Raw genomic sequence first — 25,976 nt, 5'->3', positions numbered from 1 at the left:
TATAAGAGATTTCTATTCAGACTCTTATTTTGCTATTTTTGACCCTTGAAATGGGAGCCTGTAATCTTGCTCAAAAGCTTATTGATAAGGCTTATTATCCCCAAAATGTTCACTAGAGGGCAGCATATCAATCTTCTTGGGTGAAAGAAAAAGGCGCTTGATCCTGGATGAGGCGAAGAGATTTGGTTCCTTGCATTGCCTGTTTTCAATATATCTCCTTCCCCAATAAACACATCCACACATTTTAAATTTTGTCCAACTCAATTTTATTCATTTTTTTTTACCTGCCCCCCAGGGGCTACACTGTCCCAGGGGCCCTGTTATCTGCCTGATACTCTCCTCTCTCGTTGGCTATAACTACACAGTGAGACCTTGGCTAAAAAAATGTCCAAGTTCCTCGTGCCCTCGGTACATATAGTGCACAGGTGAGTACAAGGGGTAAAAGTGGGAGGCAAGAACCTGAACTGGGAAGACCTGGAGACCCAATTCTGACATCCTAAAAGCCACAGGGAGGAGAGATTTCCCACCAATGTCTGTATTGAGGCATGGGTACCAGCACACCTCAAATTCCTTCATGGCTGTTGCCATAGGTAAGTCTTGGAAGTGTCAATTTGGCCAGGAGGAGATGGCAGCAAAACAGTGTGTCCACCTAGGGCAGGGGGAGGTGGCAAGGTTGGTGTGGGTGGAGCCAGTTGTGCTAACGGGGCCATTGGGAGGGGAGGGTCTCCCTCTGCATCCCACAAGCTGATCAGGGGTGGGTAGACCTCGTTGAGTGGGATGGCGGCTGCATGTTGCATGTATTTTTTGAGTGAATGGCGACACCCTTTCTCCTTGAGTCGACGAGAAGCACAAAGGAGCAGGAGCACAGCACTCAGAGCTGCTAATAAGGAGCCAGTAATAGCAGCCAAGGCTGCCCCTCCTGCCCAGCCTCCCATCAGCTCCACTGAGAGGGAGGCATCTTTGGTGGTGACATTGAGGCAGACGTGCTGAGTGTGGGGCAATAACCAAGCAGATGGAAGACCTGCAGAAGCTTCCATGGGACCTATCATGGATGCAGAGGAGGGTTTGGAAGTTCCTGAAGAAACCACAGTTGAATGACTCATAAAGGACAAGGAAGGACCCCTGGGGATTATCAAAGAGCTCACAGATGGCGCTGAAGCACCTGTGGTTGCTGTGTCCATTTCTGAAGAACTCACAGAAGACAAAGGAGAGTTTGTAGAAGCTGCTATGGCAGAGGGAACATCAGTGTAACTGGCAGCAACTGAGGACTTGGGAATGGAAGACATGACAGTAAGGCAAATCTCATAACGGGTGGAAGGTTGCAAGTGTGTGAGGTTGTATTCCCGGATGCTCACAGGAACCCGTGAGGTGTAGGTAAAATGGGGGTTATGGATGCGCATGGTAGCTGATGACCAGGGTGAAGGAGGTGGTGGGTGGGCAGTGGCTGATTCAGCTCTCTCATTTTTATGCCCCTCTATGTAAGATGTGGTCCACTCCAACACCACAAAATGTGACTGTACCTTTTTGGCAAAGACCAGTAGCCTGGCAGGAGTTACAGGTCTTTCTCCAATGACATTGAGGGACAGACTGTGGCTAGTAGAGGCCAGTTCATTCCGGGCTACACAAATGTAGACTCCTGAATCTGCTGGGTTGGCTCTGCTAATCTCAAGGGTTCCACCAGCCCTAAGATGCATCTTCCCTGTTCCAGCAGTCACTTTCTTTCCAGAAGGTAAGATCCAATGGAATTGTGGTGGTGGCTCTGAGCTGGCCTGACAGTCCAGAATTACTGTAGAACCAGATGATGCCTCCAGGTGTTCTGGAAGATTGGGTGTGATTTCTGGCAAACAACCTCCCCCCCTGACACTTTTTAGGGCTTCTTGGAGCTCTTGACCCATGGCTTCTGAAGGTGAAGTACAGAGAGTAGTTTGCGATTCAATCAGCCGAATGTGTCCTGTGGTCCATGGTTTCCAGTTCTCTAAGCAATCGCATCGCAATGGATTCCCATAGAGACTGAGTTCAGCCAAAGCTGGCAAGGCATCTCTCAGGCCTAAGGGAAGAAAGCCAAGGGCTGTGTTGCTGATTAGCAGAGTGCGAAGAGCTGGCACCCCCCGGAAGGCAGCTGGATGCAGGTATGAGAGATGTGGATTGTTGCACAGCTCAAGCTTGGCTAATTCTGGAAGATTCTCAAATGACCCTTTGTGGATGCCAGTAAATTCCTCCATGCCATTGAGGCTCAGCTCTTCCAGATGCAGCATGTCCTTGAAGTCTCCTGGCTGAATTTCTGTGATAGGATTTTTGTTGAGATCCAGGAATTTCAAGAGAGGTAGGCCTCTTAGTGCCTTGGTGGGAACATATGAAAGGTGGTTATCATAAAAGGAGAGACTCTCCAGGTAGTCCAGGCCTTGGAAAGCATCAGGAGGGATTTCAGTTAGCTGCATCCCAGCTAAGACGAGGCTATGAAGCCTTTCCAAAGGCTGAAAACTCCCCCCTGTTAACTGGGAGATGGGATTCTCTCCAATCATCAGGATCTCTAAATTGTGGAGTGGGAGGAACCAACGATGGTCAATGGCGTGGAGACGGTTGGCATTGAGGTGCAGCCGGAGCAAGCTGGTTAAGCCCGCAAAAGCCAATGGCTCAATAGAGGAGATACTATTGTGATTTATGTAGAGTTCCTCTAGTGAAGTAAGGTCACTTAAGCAGTGGTTGGAAAGCTCCTCCACCTGATTCTCTTCCAAGTAAAGTGTAATGAGATGTGAAAGGTTAGCCAACCCAGCATCACTGATTCTAGAGAAGTGGTTTTGGGAGAGGTCCAGCTCAGTCAAGTTGGACAAGTGCTGGAGCTCCCTGTTGACCTTGGAGATCTTATTACTCTGTAACAGAAGGACCTGGGTGTTTGAGGAGAGATTGCCGGGTACCCGGGTGAGCAGCAGATCATTGCAGTCCACTGTGCTGGCCTCATGATAAATGGATTGGGGAGTGAACCATGGGCGAGTCTCGCAGACACACTGTGGAGGGCAGGAGTGAGTGGCAAACAGTGATCCTTGTAGACACAGCAACAGCAGAGCATACAAGGGGAGACAGGACATGGTGCTCTCCCCTGCTATGAGCCTTCTTGACCACCGACCACTTGTGGTGTAGCTTTGGATATAAAGGATGACTTTAATCCATCAGACGAGCTCAGAATAGCCTGTGGAGTCTTGTCATCTCTGGAAGAGAAAAGAAAGGATGGATATGAAAGTATAAGGCTTCTTAGGGTAAACTAAATTTTATTCTGAAAATTCATCAAAGCTGTTGAGATTCTAGTCCAGGGATGGGCAACTGTGGCCCTTGTACAACCTGTGGACTTCAACTCCCAGAATTCCTGAGACAGCCAAGCTGGCTCAGGAATTCTGGGAGTTGAAGTCCACAGGTCATAAAGGGGCCATATTTGCCTACCCCTGTTCTAGTCAGCAGTCAGCTTGGGTCTGGAGGTCATGCGGTCTTTAAAAGTTCAAAAAGTTTCTCCAAACATTGTCCACCCACTGTAATTGGTGGCAGCATTAACAGAGAAAAGAGAAAACGAATGAATGAATGAATGAATGTCATATTAACTACATACAGTATATTTAATTTTATTCATTTTATGTATAAATTATATTGTAGATGAACATCAGTTGTCCTTTTTCTGGTAATGTTCTACAGTGCAGCCCTGGAAATGCCACTTGTAGTCCAAATGGGACCCTCGGTTTTACAAAACGTGCACTTCTACAGGTACTAATTTTTAGAGTTGGTTCCTATTCCCTGTTACTTTATAAAACAAAAGGTAAGTAACCTCAGTCAGAAATTTTAAGCAAAACTCTGTAATAATCAAGCTCTAATTTATAGCCATTGTGATTCTTACATTTCTCCTAGTCCCTGTTTTTGCCTCATATTGTTCACATCCATTTCCCAACTCTGCTCTGAGCTGATAAGCTCAGATTTGGTTAGTTCCTACATTTCAGGACAGATTTAAATCATAGAAAATCTGTGGCCTTAGAGAGCTTGCATTAAGTTTGCCACATAAAACTCCATTCATAACCCCCGTTTAGACGCCATTTCTAAATTCAGACCGATGGTTTAGGTCACCTATTGTTACCACAAAATGACAAACCAGATTACTAAACCTCATATGCACTACATAAATAAACTAAGGGTGCTTTCTTAGTTTTGAAAATGTCACCGGGATTTTTTAAAAGGGCAAAACTTGTCTAATGTAATTTTTATAAAGAGTTTTACATAGATAAAAGACAAGTGTAATATATATAACATAAAAGAGAAAAAAAGAAAATTGCAAAAAGCAATGCGGTGAAAGAAAGAAGAGAAAGACACAAGAACCAGAAAAAAATAAATGTTATAGACAAACTCATTGTCCACCCTCTTTTAATATTAGAAAAATCCCTTAGTCCTTTAGTTGATCCTTTTTCAATTGTCAAGTCGCAAACTCATTTCACTTTTTTCTATTTCAGAAAAAAAGTCTATAAACGTTTTCCATCAATACTTAGAATTTTGTCCCTGGCCAAACAGGTCAGTTTCATCATTTCTGCCAATTCTGCCATCTTTGCTATCCATTCCTCCATTGTGGGTGCTTCAGTATTTTTGCATCATTGTGCATATAATAATCTTGCATCAATTACCATATATAAAAATTAAAAGGGCAGGCCTGAATTTGCCAGACTTCCTAATGCAGTGAAAGTCATCCAGCCAGTGTTTGGTGATTGCTTCTTTGCTTTAAGATACTCAGGAGAAACAGAATTCCTTCAGCTTGCTTGCTACAGGACTCATTAAAGGCAGCAGGATTCATTCTGACCATCTCTATACTTCAGGATCAGCCATCAGCCAGGTTTGCCATGGGTTGAAATAACAACTTGGTATGCAATTAGGATTTCTTGGATAATGATAAGCAGGACTACTTATCAGAAACAGATAGTTAAAAGCACAGAGCTTGGGAAAGGCAACATGAAAAATCTAGAACAGTGGTGTCAAACTCAAGGCCCGTGGATCTGATCCGCCCCACGGGATGTTTAAATCCGCCCCGCGGGGCCAGCCTGGAAATATCAAAGGACCAGCCCACAGTGCCTCTGCCAGCCAAAACAAGCCATGTGCACCCCAGCGCGGCCTATTTTTGGCCTCCCCAGCTTCCTGTAGCACTTTGCCGGCCAAAAACGGACTGCATTTTTGACTTAGGGTTTAATGTGTATGAACCACGGCATGATAGTTCACTTAAACATAGTAGTAATTCACACTAAAACATACCATAGCAGTCTTTGGTGTGCAATCACTTTGTGTGACTGTATATATTTGTAAGGCAGCTCTCCAATGCAGCCCTTCCTGTGGCCATTAGGATGGGAAGTCCACAAGAAGAGAACCTGCTGAGCACTGGAAGATGGTCAAGACAGCAGAGAGCTAAAACAAGGGATCCACTGTAGCTGTTCTCAACCTCTTTCCTCATGGCTGGTATTATCTGGAGTAAACTAGTTAAACAGCCAGACAAAACCTTCCCTGTATGGTGAAAAGTGGCAATGAATGCTTCCCTGAATTGATCTTTGTAAATGATGCTGGTATTACTGATGCAGGAGAAAGAACTGCACATTTGTATATTTTGCACTAAAACGTAATTTTTCCTTCTGTCTTGCTTTGCTCATCCAAACACCTGGTGATATGGACAACCATCTCAATTAATGAATACATAGAAAGGTAAGGAAGTGGTGAATTGTAGCTCAACTTCTGATGACTACAAGGCTACATCTATGCAGTTTTCTTTGTCTTTTGACTCCTCAATGCTGCCTACACCTCTGGGATTTCCTACCCAAGTACTAGTCAGATCTGACTCTGCTTAACATTTTTTTTTTTGAGATCAGTCGAAATGGAGTAGTTGCTACTATAAGATATTATATCTGGAATAAGAACAAGAAGATGATAGATGATGTAATCCATCATCTCCTGCTTGAGCAGGAAGTTGGACAATGGATGATATATGATGGACAATGAATGAACAATGGATGATGTATTAGAAGACCTCCAAGATCCCTTCTAACTCTATTATTCTGTTAATCTTTCCTAAAAGCTCAGAAAATCAGGTTCTAGTTCAGTGATGGCTAACCTAGTTCAGTGATGGCTAACCTTTTTGCCGGCGTGTGCCAAAAGTGGGGGGAGCGTGGTGGGGGTCGTGTGCGTGCCCACATACATAATGGAATGCCCTCCCGTGCCCCCTGCTCATGTGCATGAGACCACCCCATGCTCCCCATGCCCCCCGCACATGCGCACATGACCCCCCCCCGAGGCCCGTTTTGGGCCTGGTAGGCCTCCCTGAAATCTCCTGGGACCAAAAATGGACCGCAGGGCAGGCACACCACACACCCCTGTGGCCCGTTTTGGCGGGACACACCGCCCCCCTGCTCACCGTGCATGTCTGCGCACCCCTGCGCATGCATGCATGTTTCTTGCATGCGCCCCGTCCCCGTGCCAGAGACCCGAAAATCAGCTGGCCATCAGGAGGCAGGCGCACATGCACGGTGGAGCTGAGCTGGGCAACAGCTCGTGTGCCCACAGAGAGGACTCCACAAGCCACCTGTGGCATGCGTGCCATAGGTTCGCCATCACGGTTCTAGTTTATAGTTGGACAGCATTCTGTTTGGAAAATCTATACATGCTTCCTTGAGTTTCTAGCAGGATAATGACAGAATGTGCAAGCACAAAAGAAATAACCTACTTTATGTGGTAGCAAATTGAATATTGAACCAGTTTTATTTTTTCTCTCCAAGAATGTCAGTCCGCTCTCAGTCTGCAATAAATTTCCTAAAGAAATAAATCCTATTATGTACATTGGACACATTTTAGGTAAGCAGATACTATTGCTATACCATCTACTATCAACCTATCATACATGCCTTTTAAATATGGCGATATACCCTTCATTTGCCTTCTTGTTCCTTACAAAACAACAGCTGTCCTTTTTAAAGTTGTGAAGATGGTGCACTGAATAGGGAAAAGGAGATGATTGGGTGAGACCACAGGTCTTCACTAGAATGTGCCTATCGCCCTCATCTCTCTTCCATCTCTATTCAACTAAAGCGTCTGGTGGAAACATTCAGCTTTCTCCTCCCCCCCCCTCCCACATCCAAAGCCAGATATTTGTCAGGCAAAAGTTATGTTCTTCTGGAGAGCAGCTACTGTTTTGGCAAAAGCTACTCTTCAGATAATATATTTGCCTTTGCTGATGGATTATGGACTATGCCTCTCTTGGGCAGATGCTTTGATGGGAATTCAGAATTCTTTATGTGAATTTTCATAAACTGCTGTTCTTCTGATGCAGTTCAGCTCGGCCAAATGGTGGTTATTTTCTCCATCTCTTTCTAAGTTTAGCACTCTGAAAATTCATTTCACATCCTAATTTGAAAGCTTTAAATTCCATCTTTGCCCCCAGCAGTTATATCCTAATTCTTACCATGTGCTGTTTCTTTGCAGGATTTGCCTGACCCTTAGTTTAATGGCTTATGTGAGGGAAGGGATCACTGGGTGATCCCAAATATCTAAAAGCCAGAGAGGTTTTGAAAGTGTGGAGATTCTGTACTGTAGCTCTTTTTCACAGGTGACATTTTAATGCATTTTCGCTGTAAGTATGACAATGACAAAGTAGAACATGCAAAATATATACAGGTAGTTACTGCTAAAAACTGCTTCCATCCATCAGGGATTAAACTGAGGTGATTTAATGTAGACATCCCAAAGGCATGGAGGGAGTACCTTGTCATCAATATGCCCATCATATTTCTGTTTTAGATAAATCTTAGTGAGCGTTCATATTCTTATTATATATAGAAAGATGCTTTTTTCACCAAAAAAGGAATTTAATCTGGACATAAAATAGGTATGTTTTAATCTGTTCACTAGGGTAACTAGATGCAAAAGAGAACAAGGATCCTGCATATTTAAAGACTGTAAGGAAAACAAAATTTCAGCAGAATATGTTTTTTCTACTCTTGAGTGACAAGTATATTGAAGGTTTTTTTGCAGGAATAGAGGGATTTGTTATTTTCCAAATGAACCAGCTCTCTACATCTCCTAGCATTGTTCTTGGTGGTATGAGACTAGGCTGAAATTGCCCTAACAAAAGATGAAGCTGGCACATAAGCAGGAATCTTGCTAAAAGATTCCTTCAGGGAAGTAGCTAAGAAGGAAACAAGTTGTTAAGGAAATAAAGGAAATAAGGAGCCTTGGTAGTACAGTGGTTTAATGCACCCTGTTATTAACACAGCTGCCTGCAATTTCTGCAGGTTCGATTCTTACCAGGCTCAAGGTTGACTCAGCCTTCCATCCTTTCTAAGGTAGGTAAAATGAGGACCCAATTTGTGGGGGCAATAAGCTGACTTTGTATAAATATACAAAAGTATGAAGGCTATTGCTTAACGCATTGTGAGCCGCCCTGAGTCTCCGGAGAAGGGCGGCATATAAATCAAATTAAAATAAAATAAAATAAATCCCCTGAACCAGGCAAACAAAGCAGGGCCTTAGCACACGGGAAAAAACCCCAAAACCAAATCCTAGCTAATCAAAGGAATAAAATGGGGATCCAGACTTGGCAGTTTCCATCCCTCTGACTAGTTAGCATAGTTAGTGCCGATGGGTGGGGGTGGGGGGGTTGAGTGGGGGGGAGACTGACTCTCCAAATATTTTCTGGCTGTTGACCAAGCCGCCTGTGAAAGCAAAGGGAAATCATCAAAACTATAAAAAAGCAAAAATTAGAATATTTTGGACATGTGATGCAGCACCCAGAAAAATACAGCGTACTTCACTTAATCCTCCAGGGAAAGGCAAACGAGGTCCAGGCAGAAGAAGAACATCATGGCTTCAAAATCTAAGGGACTGGTTTGGAAAAAACTCAGCAGCACTTTTTCATGCAGCTATTGATAAAAATAGGATCGCCAACATGATTGCCAACGTCTGATGACGGATGTGGCACAGGAAGAAGAAGTAGAAGATATCTCTTGTGTGCTCTAGCTGCACTTATCTCGAAAACGCAAATCAAGCAAGGGGTTTACAAGATTCGTGGGCCTCAACAGGCTACGAGTGACCATAAGCCGAAATCTGGAAACTTGTGTAACATGGTTCCTTGGAATTGTAGTCTAGGGAGCCACAGATTGCTCATCTCAATTACATACTGTATCCCATATGCAACTTCCTTCTTATCGGATCCTGCCTTTAAAACCCCAGTTTTAACGCCAATCCTCACTTTCCTCTTGACCCACCAGCCACGGCAAAGATAGGAGACACAGTTGTTCCTAGGCGATGTTTGGTTTTTGTGATTGCTCAGTTCATTCACTGTGATTTCTACTGAGCAGGATGTGACCAAATATGTTACATTTTGTGAGGTTTGCCAGTGTGTAGGGAACTACCTAGAGCAGGGTGTGTGTGTGTGTGTCAAACTCGATTTCATTGAGGGCTGCATCAGGGTTGTATTTGACCTTGGGGGGCTGGGGGTGGGCGTGGCCATCTTGACATCACTCGTGTTGGGAGCGCCTGTGGCCCAAGCGCTATGCCAGCGAAAACAGGCTCCCGAGCTCCGTTTTCAGCTGGGAAAGCCTCCTGCAACCCTCTGCCAGTGAAAACAGAGCTGGCGGGGAGAGGCTATGTGCAGCCATTGCAAGCTCTGTTTTTAGCTGGGACAACCTCCTGCAGCCCTCTACCAGTGAAAACAGAGCCCCCCTGAGTTTTCGCTGGCAGAGGCACTTTCTCTGTTTCCAGGGCAGCCCTATGGGCTGGATCTAAGCACCCCGCGGGCTGGATGTAGCCCCTGGGTCTTGAGTTTGACACCCCTGACCTAGAGTGAAAAAAGGGGCCTACAATTCCTGCTGATCATGGAAGTGCCATTCCAGAGAGTGAATGGAAATATATGGGGTCCCATAATTCTCAAGAGCAAAACAGTAAGTCATGACCATAAAGGGCTATGCTTGACTCTGGAGTCCTGACCAGAAGTCTTTTCCATTTTGTCTTCCAGCCTTTTATTAGATGTAATGAAATTACTTTTTTATCTGATTGGAGTAAAATTGAGGAGGGGTGGTGGTGGTTTAACATCTGTGATTACATTAGTCCTCAGTTTGACTACAATTGGGAGCAGCAACTTACTTGTTGTTGTTGTTGTTGTTGTTGTTGTTGTTGTTGTTGTTATTATTATTATTATTATTATTATTAATTTAATTTGTATACCGCCCTTCTCCCAAAGGGACTCAGGGCGGTGAACAGCCAAAATTAAAATACATACAATACAAAAGTTAAGATAATTAAAAGAGATTAAATCAATCAGCCACCCAACTTAAAACCCCAAGTCTATAAAATTTAAAAATCCCATTAAAAACCATTTAGGCTAGGCCGGCTTGCTGGAATAAATAAGTCTTCAGGGCCTTAAGTGAAGCAGTTGCTAAGTTAACCTGTGACTATGCTTATGCATATACTTCAGCTTTCCTTTGTTTTGCATAGCTGTGAAGCAGGGGTGGGTTCTAAATTTTTTTACTACCGGTTCTGTGGGCGTGGCTTATTTTGTGGGTGTGGCTTGGAGGTCATGTGACTAGGTGGGCGTGGCTAGCTGGTCAGAGTCATTTCTGGAAGGTCCTCGCACTTACGACCAAGTACTCGCACTTACGACCCGACTCATTTGTTTGCTTTTAACACTGATCAGCTGTAGGACGGCCCTTTGAAGCCCCGCAGCAAGAGTTTAAACAGTTTTTTTTCCCTCTAGTCATCAGCTGGGACTCAGGAGGCAGCAATAGATTGGGGGTGGGACCAAATAAAAGGTAAGAATAACATGGGTGGGAGGGCGGGGGGTGGAGAACCGGTTCGGTGATGTCATATCCTCACGGCTACTGGCTCGGCGGAACCGGGAGGAACCCACCACTGCTGTGAAGGTCGTAAACGCGAGGCCTGGTTGCAGAATTACTTTTTCATCACCACTGCAAATGGTGTCAGTTGCCAGATAACAACGACCCATATTGCTGCTGGTCCCTAATATGTTATAGTTTTAGCCTATCATTTGTTTTAACTGGTTGTTTTTCATTACTGGCTGCTCCAAGAGCTATTTTAAGATGCGGTAGCAAGGTAAAACAAAAATAAATGCAGCAAAACAAATATATCCAGGGATATTTTTCTCACCGGCTAATGATATCCTGAAATACCTTGAAAGCATATCTTCCCAAAGGCAGAGGCAAGAGTGTGGTGTTGAGTACAACCTTCTGAGTTTATTTGTGCTAGTGCAGGGTTAACAGATAATAGATTAACAGAGTTGGAAGGGACCTTGTAGGCAGGGGTGGGTTCTACTTACCTTTACTACCGGTTCGCAAAGGGGCCACATGCGTGCATTTTGATGACGTCAGGGTCAGTGGGCGTAGCCTCCCGCCGGTTTTACTACTGGTTCTATAGAACCGGTGCGAACCGGGGCAACCCACCACTACTTGTAGGTCATCTAGTCCACCACCCCCCGCCCAAGCAGGACACCCTACACCATTTCTGACAGATAGCAGTCCAGTCTCTTCTTGAAAGCTTCCAGTGATGAAGCTCCCACAACTTCTGAAGGCAACTTCTGTTCCATTGATTGATTGCTCTCACTGTCAGAAAATTTCTCCTTATTTCCAGGTTGAATCTCTCCTTGTTCAGTTTTCATCCATTATTCCTTGTCTGGCCTTCAGGTGCTTTGGAAAATAGCTTGACCCACTCCTCTCTGTGGCAGCCCCTCAAATATGGCACAATATCTACTACATACACTAAGAAATTCAAGTGGGGTAGATTCCTTCATAGAATCACAAAGTTTGTATTGGGCAGATGCCAATACATTTGACCTTCCATCTTGAAATTTTAATTTAGGGATTGGTCCAGATCAAAGTGTAATAGCCACAGGTCCTTTTTCATAAACTCTCATCTACAAGCGCACTTAATCCTACATAACTATAAGTATACCCAAACAAAACATACAAACACGCATACTACCTAAGAATAAATATGACATTTTCCATCACGCTCAATCTATGCTGATAAAGAGTCATAATGCCTTCCTCAAGAATATTGGATTGGTATGATATACCTCTTCATTCCTCATGGCCCAGCTGATCCATGCTGAGAACACTAAGAGTGTATTGATAGATGTGCTTTGTTGCCTGCTTCCAACACTATCAAGTTGGCACTATAGTTACCCAACCCCTGGTCTGTACTGCTACCAGTCTGCGGCCCATTGGAAACCGGGCCATGCAAGTAGCAGGCAAGTGTGGAAGCACACAAAGCTCCATTTGCATAAGTGGCGGACATGTGTGCAAAACTATTCCCTCCTCCCCAGCGCCACCACCGCTGCTGCTGGTCCACGGAGCCAGAAAGGTTGGGGACCGCTGTGCTAGTAGACAGACTTCCTTATAGCCTGGTTAACCATTTTGCCATGTAAAATGGTATAACAGCCTACCAGTCATTTATTTGAGAGTAAGCTCCCTAACCTAGTATTTCAAATGATTAGTTAGAATTTTCTGAGGTGTTTATCGCTACGAAGAAAAAAAACCTGATATTCTTTAATTAAGCACAGATATTAATAACATAAGCCTTGCTTGGTATACTGAACCCCAAGTGGCAAACAGAAGAATGAATACTGAACCAGTTTTTATGAGGCTTCTTTGGGTTTAATTAATAGCAAGGAAAACAGCTGCTTCAGAGGCTGAACCTTTGCTCCTCCTTTTGGAGGTGTGACATGAGCCTGTTATGTGCTTTTGAAAATCTGTGGTCTTCCAAAGGAAGATATTGAAGATTGAAGAAGGCCCTGTGAAAAGCAGAGCTGATGACCACAGTGAAGAATGAGTAGACAATGAGTAGTCAAATAGAAAGAGAGGATTGGGAGACCCACAAGAAAGTGGTCTCGAGGTGTGTTTTGAGTACTGGGAGATGAGGGAATCGTCATCTTCCTCAGTCGGCCTCTTTAAAAGGACACTAAATTCACATACCTTTTAAATCCCATGTGGAAATTGCTTATGAACTATTTTCAACAATTAGAAACGTTTGAACCGACAGGTATGAAAACACCGGATGTGTCTGCCTTCAGAGCTTAATGAAATAAAAATTTAGCTTCAAATTTAATAACTTAATTTTTTAACCAAAAAAAGCAGCAAAAGGTTGATTATGACTTTGATTTTTAGAAAGCTAAACACAGACTAACCGTACAAATAAATTTGAAATAAGATTTTGAAATTAATGATAATCCTTCCTGTGGGAAAGATCTTTTGTTCTGAATTTAAAAAAATAATCTCGTAAAATAAGAATTTAAAAATTGGACATTAGAGTGAAATAAAGCTTTCAATTAAAAGAGAAGAACACATGAATGACAGTTATAGAGTGCAAAATATTCTAACACTGGAATTCTTGAAGGACATCTTTGGAGACTAGAGTCAGAAAATATTAACAATGTCAACAGTGACATCTGCCTCTATGGATAGACTGTATTTAAAACATGTTATGGAAGAGGAACCAGTTTTATTTGACAAGACAGAGATTGAGTTGAAAATGGATTTACAAATGAAAGGCTACAAGAATGACATCAAAAAAGATTTTACACTGGCTATACAAGAAACTGACTGATCTTTTAATAATTGAAAGGGACATGCAAACAATAAAGCAAGACTGAGTGACCTGGATAATTTTTCTATATTGGATTTACAAAACAGACTTATCAAAGTTTTGAAGAATTTTATGAGATAAAGGGATAAAGAGGAAATAATAAAAAGAAAGCAAGTTCTATGACATTATTTGAATGGACTAAAGATAAAGGTTATTAGAAGTAAAAGGAAGGACTATAAAGTCGGTTTATTTCATTAAGGTTAAAATAAATATGTTGCTATTTTTGATAACCCTTAATGAAATTTTGCTGACACCAGAACTGAGATAACAATGCTTTATGGATGTTTTTTTTTAATAGACAAGATATAGAATATGGGCAGAAGAGCTCATTCAATGTAATTTAACAGTAGACAAAAAGTTACTAAAATTCTTTATACTTTATATTATGATGAAGATTGGGAGTCATTTTCTTACATATTTCTTTTCTTTTTGTTTACTATATTTTTTCTTTCTTTCTTTCTCTTTCTTTTTTTCTTTCTTCTTTCTATTCTTTACATCTTTCCTATTTTTTCTCTTTGCACCTTGTACTCTCTCTTTCTTTATATTTTTCTCTCTTTCTGTATGCATTAATTTTTTACTTTTGCAATTATCTTTAATAAAAATACGTAGGGAGAAAAAAAAATCTGCTAGTTCCGGCCATAAACTCCACATCAGTTCTTTGAATACTAATAGTGATGCTGGTAAAAGGAGTGCCTGCTGCATAATTGGTGACCTAGATAAACTCCTGTGTGGAATGGCTGGTGCCTGATCTACTTTCTGGACTGCCTGAGTGTGACAGCACACAGGATTTGCAATTGCTAAGAGAGATAAATGATAAAGGAGAACTCAAAACTTAGTCTACCATATCTAGACTCAGCTGCAAAATTCCAGACACTTTTGTAGGCCAGATTCTAAAATGGAGATGTAGGTTTAGAGATGTTAATTCATACTGGTGACAAAGGAGATCAAGTTAGGTGGTCAGGCTCAGTCTGCTTATGGTTGTTTCCATACCCCAATTCCTCAAAGCAAGTTTGAAGATGAGCCATCACCATTATCATCTTTAAAACTGCCTATCTCAAAAACACCGTTAATAGGAGTTGCCCCATTCCATGAACAGTTGCCGGTCTATGAATAGCATAATTTCCCTTACCCTATTCCAGAAGTGAAATCCAGCAGGTTCTGATAGGTTCTGGAGAACCGATAGCAGAAATTTTGAGCAGTTCGGAGAACCGGTAGCGGAAATGTTGAGTAGTTTGGAGAACTGGCAAATACCACCACTGGCTGGCCCCAGAGTGGGGTGGGAATGGAGATTTTGCAGAATCCTTCCTGCAGGAGTGGGGAGGGAATGGAGATTTTGCAGTATCCTTCCCCTGGAGTGGAATGGGAATGGAGATTTTGCAGTATCCTTCCCCTGCCATGCCCACCAAACCACACCTACCAAGCCATACCACACCCACCAAGCCACGCCCACAGAACCAGTAATAAAAATATTTGGATTTCACCACTGCCCTATTCTATAGAGAAATTCCTTTTCTGAATTTATCCGTCCATACAGGCAATACATAAATAAATTAATCTCAACAGTTCCTATGAGGGAGCGTTAGAAAGTGATCAAGGCCACCTCTCCTCTTGAAAAACCCAAGGTGGGCAGGGGGATAAAGCAAGAGTTCCCATAAATAGTAAAACAGATGACCCACAAATTTCACAGAACTGCAGTGTCTTAAGTAAACAACAACAACAACAACAACACATTTCACTGCAGTTTTAGATGCACCACAGCTGAGCTACAAATAATTTGGCCCAGCTTTAGAAAACAGTGAGGTCTGGGGGCTGCTTTCAAAATGGTATGGAATCCTTGAGGGATTCCTCAGTGTTTGCCTCAATGCTGGGAAAGCAAGAGATCAATAGGATGATTCCCCCCCCCCCCAGCCCTTCATTAGCATATTATGATGCTCGCCTCACCACCACCCCTGAAGGGGGGGGGGACCCTTGGGGACACCCTTGTAAAAGTAACTCTCTTGGATAATATATTCATTGAATAAATCTATATTTCAGATCTTTGCCTTGGATTTGGCTTTCTGGGTTGCCCATGTTTAAAAGGGGCCTCCTGTATGACTTAAAACATATTGCCTTTTTCCTTATTATTGGATATGTGTGAAAATGAGTGTTTTAAGCATCACAGCTTTAAAAGCCGCAAATGTTTTCCCTCCATAAAGCTTGACCTTACTCATCTTTGAAGTGTGATCGCTGACATATCATTTGACGCCTGACGTGGCCCTCAAGCTGATAAAAATGGCACATTCAACGTGGCATAATGTGACCTGACGAGAAAGTAGAAACTGAGTCTCCTCACCCCTTCTCTGATGTGCAAATAATTGTGTCCTCTTAATAATGGCTGAAAGAATGGGGACTCCTTCTTGCCTCTCCTTCCCCCACCTTCCCTTCTCTCCCCACTCCCCAAGTTGCTGAATTGGCACCAAGCCCGGAAGGTGCTGTGACTGAGCTGTGTGAGGTAGAGCGTGAGCTCATTTGCACAAGGGCTGAGAGCAGCAACAGCAACCAAACATTGTGAAGGGGACGCTAAAAATAGAGATGTGTGAGAGAGAGAAGGAGAGAGAGATGGAGAGATGGAACTGCAGAGGGGAGGATAGGAATCCTGAAGAAGGCTCAGAGAATGAAGGTCAGCACCCAAGTTGTCAATTGATTCAGAAGAGACATAACATTGAGCCTGGTCTGAGGTCTTCCTTGGATGCTTCCCTTGTTTGGCTATGGTGACTAGGAGGAGTACAGGATGGCTGGATCCAGTGGTGGGTTGCTCCCAGTTCAGTCTGGTTCCATAGAACTGGTAGTAAAACCGGCGGGAGGCTCTGCCCACCTGCTACGACATCATCATGGGTGATCTGTGCATGCACAGAAGTGCACGTGTGCAAGTGAAGCAAGTACGCACGCGTGCTTCTTGCAAACCGGTAGTAAAGATAAGTAGAACCCACCCTTGGCTGGATCCTATCTCTGATGTAAACTACTGTACAGGGTGACAGTGGTGGTTCTCTTCCACCACTGAAACATTCTGAATCCTGACCTCATGGACCTTCTTGGGTGGCCTCTCTTGTCAGCTTTGCTGGGAAGCCAATTAGAAAGGAAGCTTCTTATGGAGATCTGTTTAGGGAAAGAAGATTGGAGATAAGCCTTCTAGAAATTGGAAATGGTCTACACACAATGTGTCTTTTTACCTGGGGGCCAAATATATACTTGATACTCTCCCCACCACCACTTTCTTCTCATTGCAACCTATGAAAGCATTTGTTTTTCTAAACTATCAGTAAAAACATTGTTTTTTCATTTATTGATTTATGTTTATATCTCACCTTTATTCTGGAGCTCAAGGTTACATATCAAAAAATCCTCCTCCAATTTTCCTCCATAACAATTTTGTGAAGTAGGTTGGATTAAGAGAAAGCAATGATCTAAAGTCACCTCATGGGCGGGAAGGAAGAACCTAAATATTTCCAATCCTAGTCCATAAACCAAGATCTTAACTACCACACCACACTAGCAGTCAATCCATTGAAATCTGGTCCAAGTAATGGAATGAGGGCGGGAAGCTACTGAAATAGCTATGGCCTTGAATAATAAGTACTGTTCTGTCTGACTCATTTGAGATACAACAGCATACTTCCAGTTGGAAAGAGTCTAGGGCCGATGCCCCCGTTTTTTCCAAAACTAAAATTGTGCTCTAAGGCCAGAAGAACTTCTGAATTCCTGAATGAGGAAGAACCAGTCAGATGGTAGGACTTTCATTTTTGAAGCCTGCAATGTAAACCATCGAAAGCCCATAAGGTCTTTCACACCCTCACACAGGCAGTAACAACCGCAGTTCATGTGGCATTTTCCAAACAGGTCATTGTATTGGTTAACCATCAGCTCCAAACCATTCTCCCTAGCAGGCCTTTGTTTACTAGTATGTTTCTGCTGTAGCTTTAAGTCCAGACTGTAGCCCTACATGAGAAGGTCAGGAAACACAGATTTCCCCTAAGCAAGAAATTAAGCCAAGCCACCTTCTACCTTGCCTTTTGCTGTTCAGTAATTGCCTGTCATTACAAGAAACAATGGGGTCTGCAATAACCAGGGGGAGCAGATGCCTAAGCGGAGAGCATTCCTGCAAAAAAGGTTTGGCAGCTGCCACTTTTCATTTCCTTGCCATGACAGGCTGCACCTGCTCAGTTTCTTCACACCAGAGAAAGCATCACCCGCTGCTTTTCTGTTTGCCAGGTTACTGCTGAAAACACTGAGACAGGTTGTGTGCTTGTGATTTGGCAGTGGGGCCTGAGGTAATAATGGGTTGTTTATCTGTAGAAAAACATGCTGCAGTTGTGCAGAAAATGAAAAACTCTTATTATATCTGCCGGCCTACCTGAATTTGCATAACCTGAGGCCTGAGCAGGACAAGGGCCAATGTTGGTCAGCTTCTTTTGCTAAAGGGGACTCTGCAGTGAACATCATTGCTGGTTGGGGTCTGCACATTACTCTTTTGTTAAAGCCACAGGGCAAATCACAATATTTCCCCAACCCACTGATAAAGTTTTATGTAAACTTCATTTAAGCCATTATTTCTTAATCCCAATTTATAGGAATAAGATACTGGCTGAGTTTCCAAATATGCGGGCCTTCCATATATTTGGACTTCAAGTGTTTCCTGACAAAACTTGTCACCCAAACAAATAAGTGACGAAATATATCTGATTATATTATTGATATTTGGGCAAAAGCAGAGGCTTGGTAGTACAGTGGTCTAAAGCACCCTGTTATTAAGACCAGCTGCCTGCAATTACTGCAGGTTCGAATCTTGCCAGGCTCAAGGTTGACTCAGCCTTCCATCCTTTCTAAGGTAGGTAAATTGAGGACCCAGTTGTGGGGGCAATAAGCTGACTTTGTATAAATATACAAAAGGATGAAGGCTATTGCTTAGCGCATTGTAAGCCGCCCTGAGTCTCCGGAGAAGGGCGGCATATAAATCAAATAAAAAAAAAAAGAGAGAGAAAGGCATCTTAGGAAAGGCTGTGTCATGTAACAAAGTGAAGCAGATTGCTTTAAGTAGCAGCATTCACTGGGGAAAGGAAGTGACAGAAAAGATGAAGTGGCAGGAATTAGTATGTATTTGGACAGTCAGTTCCTGACAGCAACATGCAGCCTCTAATTGTTTGGATTAATTCTGGGGCCTCTTGCACAGGAATTGGCATTGGCTAGATTTGATAGGAGCTTATCCCAAGCTTGTCTCCTCAGATTTTCATGAGGAGCCCTGTTCTGGATGCGCCTGACAATGGAGATTAAGCAGGCGGTCACTCTAAGCAAGACTTCTCCTCTAGCAGGCTGCCTCTTTAGAAACGTTCTAAAGAACATTAGGAAATGTTTCTTTGGTACATTTGTTTCCATTTGAATGCAAAATGGCGACTGTCTTATTCTTTCTGGATAGCCGTTTAATTTTGTTTACCTGATATTATGCTGCTTTGAATACTTGTTGACTTGTTACTTATTGTACCTAAACAGCTGATATTTCAATTCAATTTCAGTTCACCTAGCAAGAAAGTACCCTGGAATTGATTATAGTGCCAAACTCTGAAGTCAGCTGGATAACTTTCCCCACTGCATACAAGACTGCATGGCCTGAGCCTAGAGAGGACAGTGGGCCATCTTCAAGGATGGGTTTAGTTGCTACACAGGAGGTTGTTTCAAGCTCTTACATGACTCTTGGTCCATAATCCCCTCTAATTCTCACACTTATTAGAATTTAAGATCACCTGTGTGAGATGATGTTTTATTCTTATCATTTGAGCGAGATCACTTGCAGGACTTCATCCAAAAGACCTGAGAAAAATCCCACCTAAGCCAGGCATCAGCAAGAAGAGAAGTGGGTTACCCCCCCCCACCTTTCCACAAAGTATTATTTATTCTATGTTAATTTTTGACAATTTGGTGCCCAAGATTTAAGCATATGAATTGGTCTCCTCAATAATTGATTTCCCCCTCCCATCCAATCCTGAGCTGACCCTCTTTGTAGATAGTCATTTGCTCTCTATTACTGGACCAAACAATACTTCTTTTAAAATATAATGCACTGATATTTCTACCCTGGAGCCTGAACAATGGTTTTGTCCAGTGGTTCTCAACCTGTGGTCTGCAGACTCCTGGGGAGCCGTCATCACAGGGGGGTCCTCGAAGCCTTGAAGAAATGTTATGATTTAAATCTTGAGTTAAGTCTCGGGGGGTCTGTGGCCACAAAATATATATATAAAGCGGGTCCATGGTGAAGAAAAGGTTGAGAATCACTGATTTTGTCTATTGTGCTTATTTGCATACATGCCTTTGTGTGTGAAGCCTCTCTTCCCTCAGATGAGCTGATGAAAGGAGTTGCTTCTTCTGTAGGAACGGAGGCTTATTCAGCAAAGGTGAGAAGAGCTATCCCTGTGATATTTTCTCTCTGTTTAATAGCACAGAACTACGCTCCTCTGTTTTACTTAGACAATTTATGCTCAGAAGACAGAATGATTAAAGTCCTTCTATTCCACCCAGAAAACTGGGGGGGGGGGGGAGTATAACAATCCCCTGGCTTCATACAGACAAGACTAATTGTGTATGAAGTGGAGAATACAAAGTGTATCTTCATATGGCTGTACCTTTCCCAAATCAGTAGGAAGTCTGCAATTATGTTATCCAAGATTTTAATCAGTCAATATATATTTCGTAAAACTCAATTCCAGATATGAATTGATGAATGAATGAATGAAATTAATTTACAGTTTCATATATAAAATTAACTTAAGAGATAGTGGAGCAAACAGGGGGTCTTTTGAGATAGCTAGTTTCTGTTGACTGAAATCCTCTTGGTTCCACTATTAAAATGCAGGAAAAATATTTCTTACAGTTTCTAAAACTGAAAGCTATTAGAACACTAAGGGAGCAGTTATGTTTGCAAGCCAGTGAGAATTTTCCCTCCCTAGCCTATAGCTGAACACAAAAAAACTTATCAGCCAGCCAGTGTATGCTTGTCAATTAGTAACCAGTGCATCACACTGCTCTTGGAATATCATATCGAAAAATAAGGCCATGGCTTTCTAGAAATGATAATGGGTTTCTGGGTTCAACATGGTGCCAAGCCAGTTTTGTCTTACAAGCTATTTACATGGTCCTAATAGCTAAACTGGATTTGGGCCCCTTTACCTAGACAAGACATTCAGCCGCCATGTCAGGACACCAGGAAATGGAAGGGAGGTCAAGCTAGGGATCCTCTTCAGTGATCACCATATCGCTCTATGCAAGACAACACGATAAAATGATTATATGTGTGCAACAAAGCTCGCTGCTTAAAAGCAATATTTATGGAGTAACAGTTTGGGATTGGAACCAGGATAAACTGGGACTTATAAGCACCCAACAACAGTGTTATAAGATTCAGGGGGTGGGGGGGTGAGGGGTGAGCCTCAACTTGTTGTGCATCCATGCAGCCACATGTCATATGCAGCCCATTTATGGCTAAAGAGTGAATAACTTGCAAATGTGTATTTGCATTTATATAATTATACTTTTTATAGAGATAATCATTTTCCTTAAGTCTTTGACAGCAAGTCTACATTTAAGCCAGTAGACTAGACTAGACTAGACTAGACTAGACTAGACTAGACTAGAACAGAACAGAACAGAACAGAACAGAACAGAACAGAACAGAACAGAACAGAACAGTAGATGATAAATGTTAGATAGATAGACAGGCAGAATGGAAGAAATGTTGTTGATTTTCAAAGACCACATAATTCTAGCTTAGTTTAAATGAGACCATCTCACATTTCCCACCCAAATGGCTGCTAGAGGTCCTGGACAATTGCTTCCATTAATAAAGAGGAAGGTGATATATGAGTTCATGGTGAGTTACCTCCTTTTGAGAAAAGAGGCGACCATTAGGGCTATATGTGCTTCAAAAATGATTGGAAGAAATGCTTCTGAACCCATGCAAGAGAGACCCTGTGCACTAATGCAGTCTAACTTTTGTCAGGCTTTGATGTGAGTCTGAAAAAAAGGATGCATGGCTCTGTTTTAAGCCAGTGACTCATTCAAGTTAATGCAGCTCTTGGTTAATCATTTCTGAAGCATGCACAGTCCTAAGAACTATGCTTGTAGTGCATAAATTCATGTTGAAACATAGCATAGTCTTGAGAATTAATCGTCCAGATGAGAGATTTTGTTGTTTTAGATGTTCTTGCTCTGATGTTAATGCAGAGAGAAGGTGATAGTTGCCATGAGAAATGCCTAAGGTATGCAGTAAGAGCTACTGCAGAGTTAACTTGGAAATTATTCTGAATCTGCAGTAGAAAAACAGACCCCACTTCAGTAGGTACTGTTCATTCACTTGGATGGACTGATCTGTTTTGTTCTGTTTTTATGAAGCTATCTTTTGTTGTTATAGATTTAATTTCTTGATAAGCAAAAGTAAAAGCCAATGACTCAGAAATACCCAGTAGCCTGGAATCAAGGCAGGTTTTGTTTTTAAAAAATCTAAACCTAAAATCTAATTTAAATCTAAATGCTACAAATAAAAGATCTTTTAAAACAATGCTACACACCATGCAAGTTAATATTCTTAGGATGCCTGTGAAAACTATTTGTTGGTGTATTTCAAACAGCCTTTTAGGCATTGATTCAATCTGATTTTGCATCTAGCTGTTAAGATAATTTCAGAATGTTTGGTTTTCCTGTCTCGTGTCTAAGGAAAATGTGCATTCCCTCCTTGGCTCACTGCAGTAAAGAATGAAATATAAAATATTTAAGCAAGGAAATGCATGTGAATTGAGACAGATATATATATATATATATATCTCAGAACCTTGGTTCTGAACATTCAGTGATGAAAATAGGAGAATAAGGGCTGCAAGCCATCTGGGTGTCTGCTGTCCTCTAAACTCCGGAGGATCAAAAGACCTCCCTTTCCATCAATTTGGCATCTTTGAGCATCCATTATTTTGGCTCTGTGTTCTAAGAAAGCCAAGATCTCTAGAGCCAGTATCTCAGAGCTGCTTTTCTTCCCTTTTACAGCTTTTGTTTCCCATAGGCTTCTTCAGCTATATAGATGAAGCGGTACCCTAAAGAGGCCCAATTAAAAGGACATCTCCCAGGCCAACTTCAGATAAATTGCACACCTCCCACCATTAAATCCACAAGGGCCAAAGACAGGGTGGGAGGCAGAGTGTATTTCTCATTAGCTGGAGAAAGACAGCATTTTTCCAACCACCTGTCCTGTCTTCAGGCACAACTAATTAACTGCACACCGTCTCTACATGCACACCCTTCAGCTCTTTTCCTTCTTGGAGCAAATCTGCTGCACGTTTCCATTAAAAAACATCTTCCCTGTTAATAAAAGCAGTTTTAAGTCAGCAGCTTATCTATGAAGCTGGAATTTCACAGTCAAATTTAAAGGCAGCCTGTCACTTTGAAAGTGGCAGGAAATGAAGAGTCTTGATCTCTCCTGGTTTATTTCTCATTCCAAACACATTTAGCCAAAGGAGAGGATGCAGTCAACTCTTTCAATACTACTCCTGGACTGCTAAAATGCTGGGCTGCAGGCAAGAGGATGCTGATTGGTCTCTACATTTAAAAAAAACAACACAGTCTAATTATCATTGGGCTTAATTAAGATTTGAAATCTTAGCTTGCTTCAAATTCTCAGTCTGTTCACAGATGAAAATAGAGACAGCCCTCTTCTCCTAACAGATGTCTTAGTCTACCTCTTCCCCTGATTATTGCATATTGTGATGATTGCAACCCACTGGTTGCTATTTCCATTTACTCGCCAGCCGCATCTCCATTGCTGATTTAAAAACCCAATTGAGTTTATTCTTTTGGCAACTGATACAATAAGCATGATTGCTTTGTGCAAAGCTCTCCACAGCACAGTGTGTGGGTCTGTGTGTGTTTGAAATCATTCAGAGATGAGGTAGGAGCCAAGCCCTGACAAATGACAGCTGTCATCCTCACTGGAACATTTTTAGAAGATATTCCCACAAAAGGCTATGTCAGAGACAGTGATTGATCAGGGAGAAGAACCAGAAAATGTGGGCTGTCCTGGATTCTCAACAATTTTTCTATGAACCTCTATTTAGCCTTAAACATCAGGCTTGCCTTTGCTTCTTTTCTCCTTCTGCCTGCTTTAACCTCATAACTTTTTCAAACAATGTGGCCATGATTTTTAGTGATATTTTTACTGAATAAATCAGAAATGACTGGCTTCATCCAGAACATTACATACGGATTTTGGTTAACCAACCACAATAATTGGGTTTACACATTAGGCTAAAACATAAATGTGGTGGACCCAGGCTTAAGACTGTAACTCTGGAAAGTAGGAACTTACTTATGATACTGAAATTACCCTGGTACATTTTCAGCCAAAGATAAAAGTTAAACAAGCAAACAAACAAGCAAAAACTTACAAAATGCCAAGAGTAAATGGTTCTAAGAGGTAGTTATAAAGCAATTAGCTGTGGGCAGATAGCTGCTGTTGTTAGATTTTTATCCTGCCATTTTTAATATATATTCAAGGCAGCAAACATACTTAATACTCCTTCCTCCTTCTACTTTCCCTATCACATCAACAAGAACCTCTCAGGATTAGCCTGAGAGAGAAGGATTGCCCAAAGCCACCCATGATCCATCCAGTTTTCATGCCTAAAAAAGGCCTACAATTTCCCATTTCCTGTGAGATGGTTGTCCCCATTTTCTATTTTTTTCTAAGCCATCTATTTATTTTTGTTTTTCTTGAAATAACTTAAACTGGCTAATAACAGTGAGGAACTGAAGTATCATTCCTAAATTTGGACCCTCCAAAATAAATTGGACTACAATTTAGTCCCATTTATTTTGGAGGCATTTCCAAGCATCTTAGAATTCTGCATCTTCCTTTGCAGAAATATATAATGTAAGCAATAATGTTCATGCCTACAGTATTTTTTTTTTATTGCCTGTCAGGCTCCAATTCCTCCTGAATTTTTTTTTTTTACATTAAAACTATTTTAACTAAAAAAGAAAAAAGAACTTGGAATGTTGAAAAGTGAAATGTCAACCTCCATTATCTGTATTTCCAGCAATCCCTCTGAGCTGCAAATAGATCCTAGATGCTTTCTTAGAAAGTGAAAACAAAGTAGTAGTAATAGTATGATTGTAGTATATTTGAAATTTCTCCCTCTACTCCAGAAAAGCTTGAAGATAAGCAGTGCTAATATGGCAGACCGCACAGAATAGCAGGCAAACATGAATGGTAAATATTCTGTAAATCTATATTTTTTGAGTGGTTTTCTCTCTCTCTCTCTCTCTCTCTCTCTCTCTCCCTCCCTCCCTCCCTCCCTCCCTCCCTCCCTCCCTCACACAGACACCCCCACACACACACACACAACCAACCAAACAAACACATTTTGTGAGGGCTATCTGTTACTGGTGTTTTGCCTTGATCCCTACTGATAGCCTGGACAAGTTGTTTTCCAAAGTGATTTGCCATTGCCTGCTGCCTAGGGCTGAGACTGTGTGGATGGCCTAAGGTCACACAGCTGGCTTTGTGCCCAAAGAGAAACAAGAGCTCATGGTTTCCCAGTTTCTAGCCTGATGCCTTAACCACTCTACCACATGGACGCCTTCTCTTAGATTCTCATTTCAAAAGCACCAAAACACTCTTTAGTATAAATGTGTGGGGAGGGGATCCCTAGTTTGGGTAAAGAGCAATCATGGCAATGATATCTGCCTTCTCTATTGGACCTAATGTGTTGAAATCAGCCTGGCGATTTCTCAAAAGTTTAATTTCTCTGCAAAAGGTTTTCATGAAAAAAAAATTTCCTCTTATTCTCAGAGAGGTTCAAATTTCTCTCAGCTGCGGTTTTGAAGGTTTTCAAATGCGTGGTGGTTTTCAAATTGCTAACTAGTGTTGTACCTAATGCAGTCTAACAGCATGTAGTTGAAGCTCTTCCCACCTGGTCAGAAAGGAAACTGTCCAAATAGCAGAGGAACAAAAGATCAGCTTCTAATTAATAAGATGATTTTGAACAAGTACAAGAGAAGGAAGACCAACCTGAATGCAACTTGGACTGATTACAAAAAAATCATTTAACTCTTTGCCACATATCTGGATAATCAAGTGCCTAGAAATAACAGCAGTCAGTAGAAACGTCAGAAGCTTTGTGCAAAGATCAATGGCACAATGGAAGACACAGTTGCTGGTCAATGATGATAGACTGGGAGAAGTTAATATCAAGAGAGAAATATTTCAAGGAAAACTTCTATTACCGCTACTGTTTGTCATTGCATTGATTCCT

The 25,976-nt window shown here is 42.0% G+C and overlaps 1 protein-coding gene across 2 annotated transcripts in view; it reads right to left on the bottom strand.

Moving 5' to 3' along the window:
- Positions 1-249: 249 nt before the first annotated feature.
- LOC117675393 (leucine-rich repeat neuronal protein 1-like) overlaps positions 250-25,976 on the bottom strand; it is a 37,710-nt gene continuing 11,983 nt past the window's right edge. For both annotated transcript variants that reach the window (XM_034433967.2, XM_034433969.3), the window contains exon 2: positions 250-3,206. In XM_034433967.2, the coding sequence (XP_034289858.2) occupies positions 573-3,086 (2,514 nt within the window). In that variant the 5' untranslated portion in view covers positions 3,087-3,206 and the 3' untranslated portion in view covers positions 250-572. The remainder of the gene's footprint in view (positions 3,207-25,976) is intronic.

Source organism: Pantherophis guttatus, chromosome 2, assembly GCF_059756535.1.
Source record: "Pantherophis guttatus breed Tessera chromosome 2, ASM5975653v1, whole genome shotgun sequence".
NCBI lineage: Eukaryota > Metazoa > Chordata > Lepidosauria > Squamata > Colubridae > Pantherophis > Pantherophis guttatus.
The sequence above is the reverse complement of the archived record's forward strand: the minus strand, read 5'-3'. Positions and strand labels throughout refer to the sequence as shown.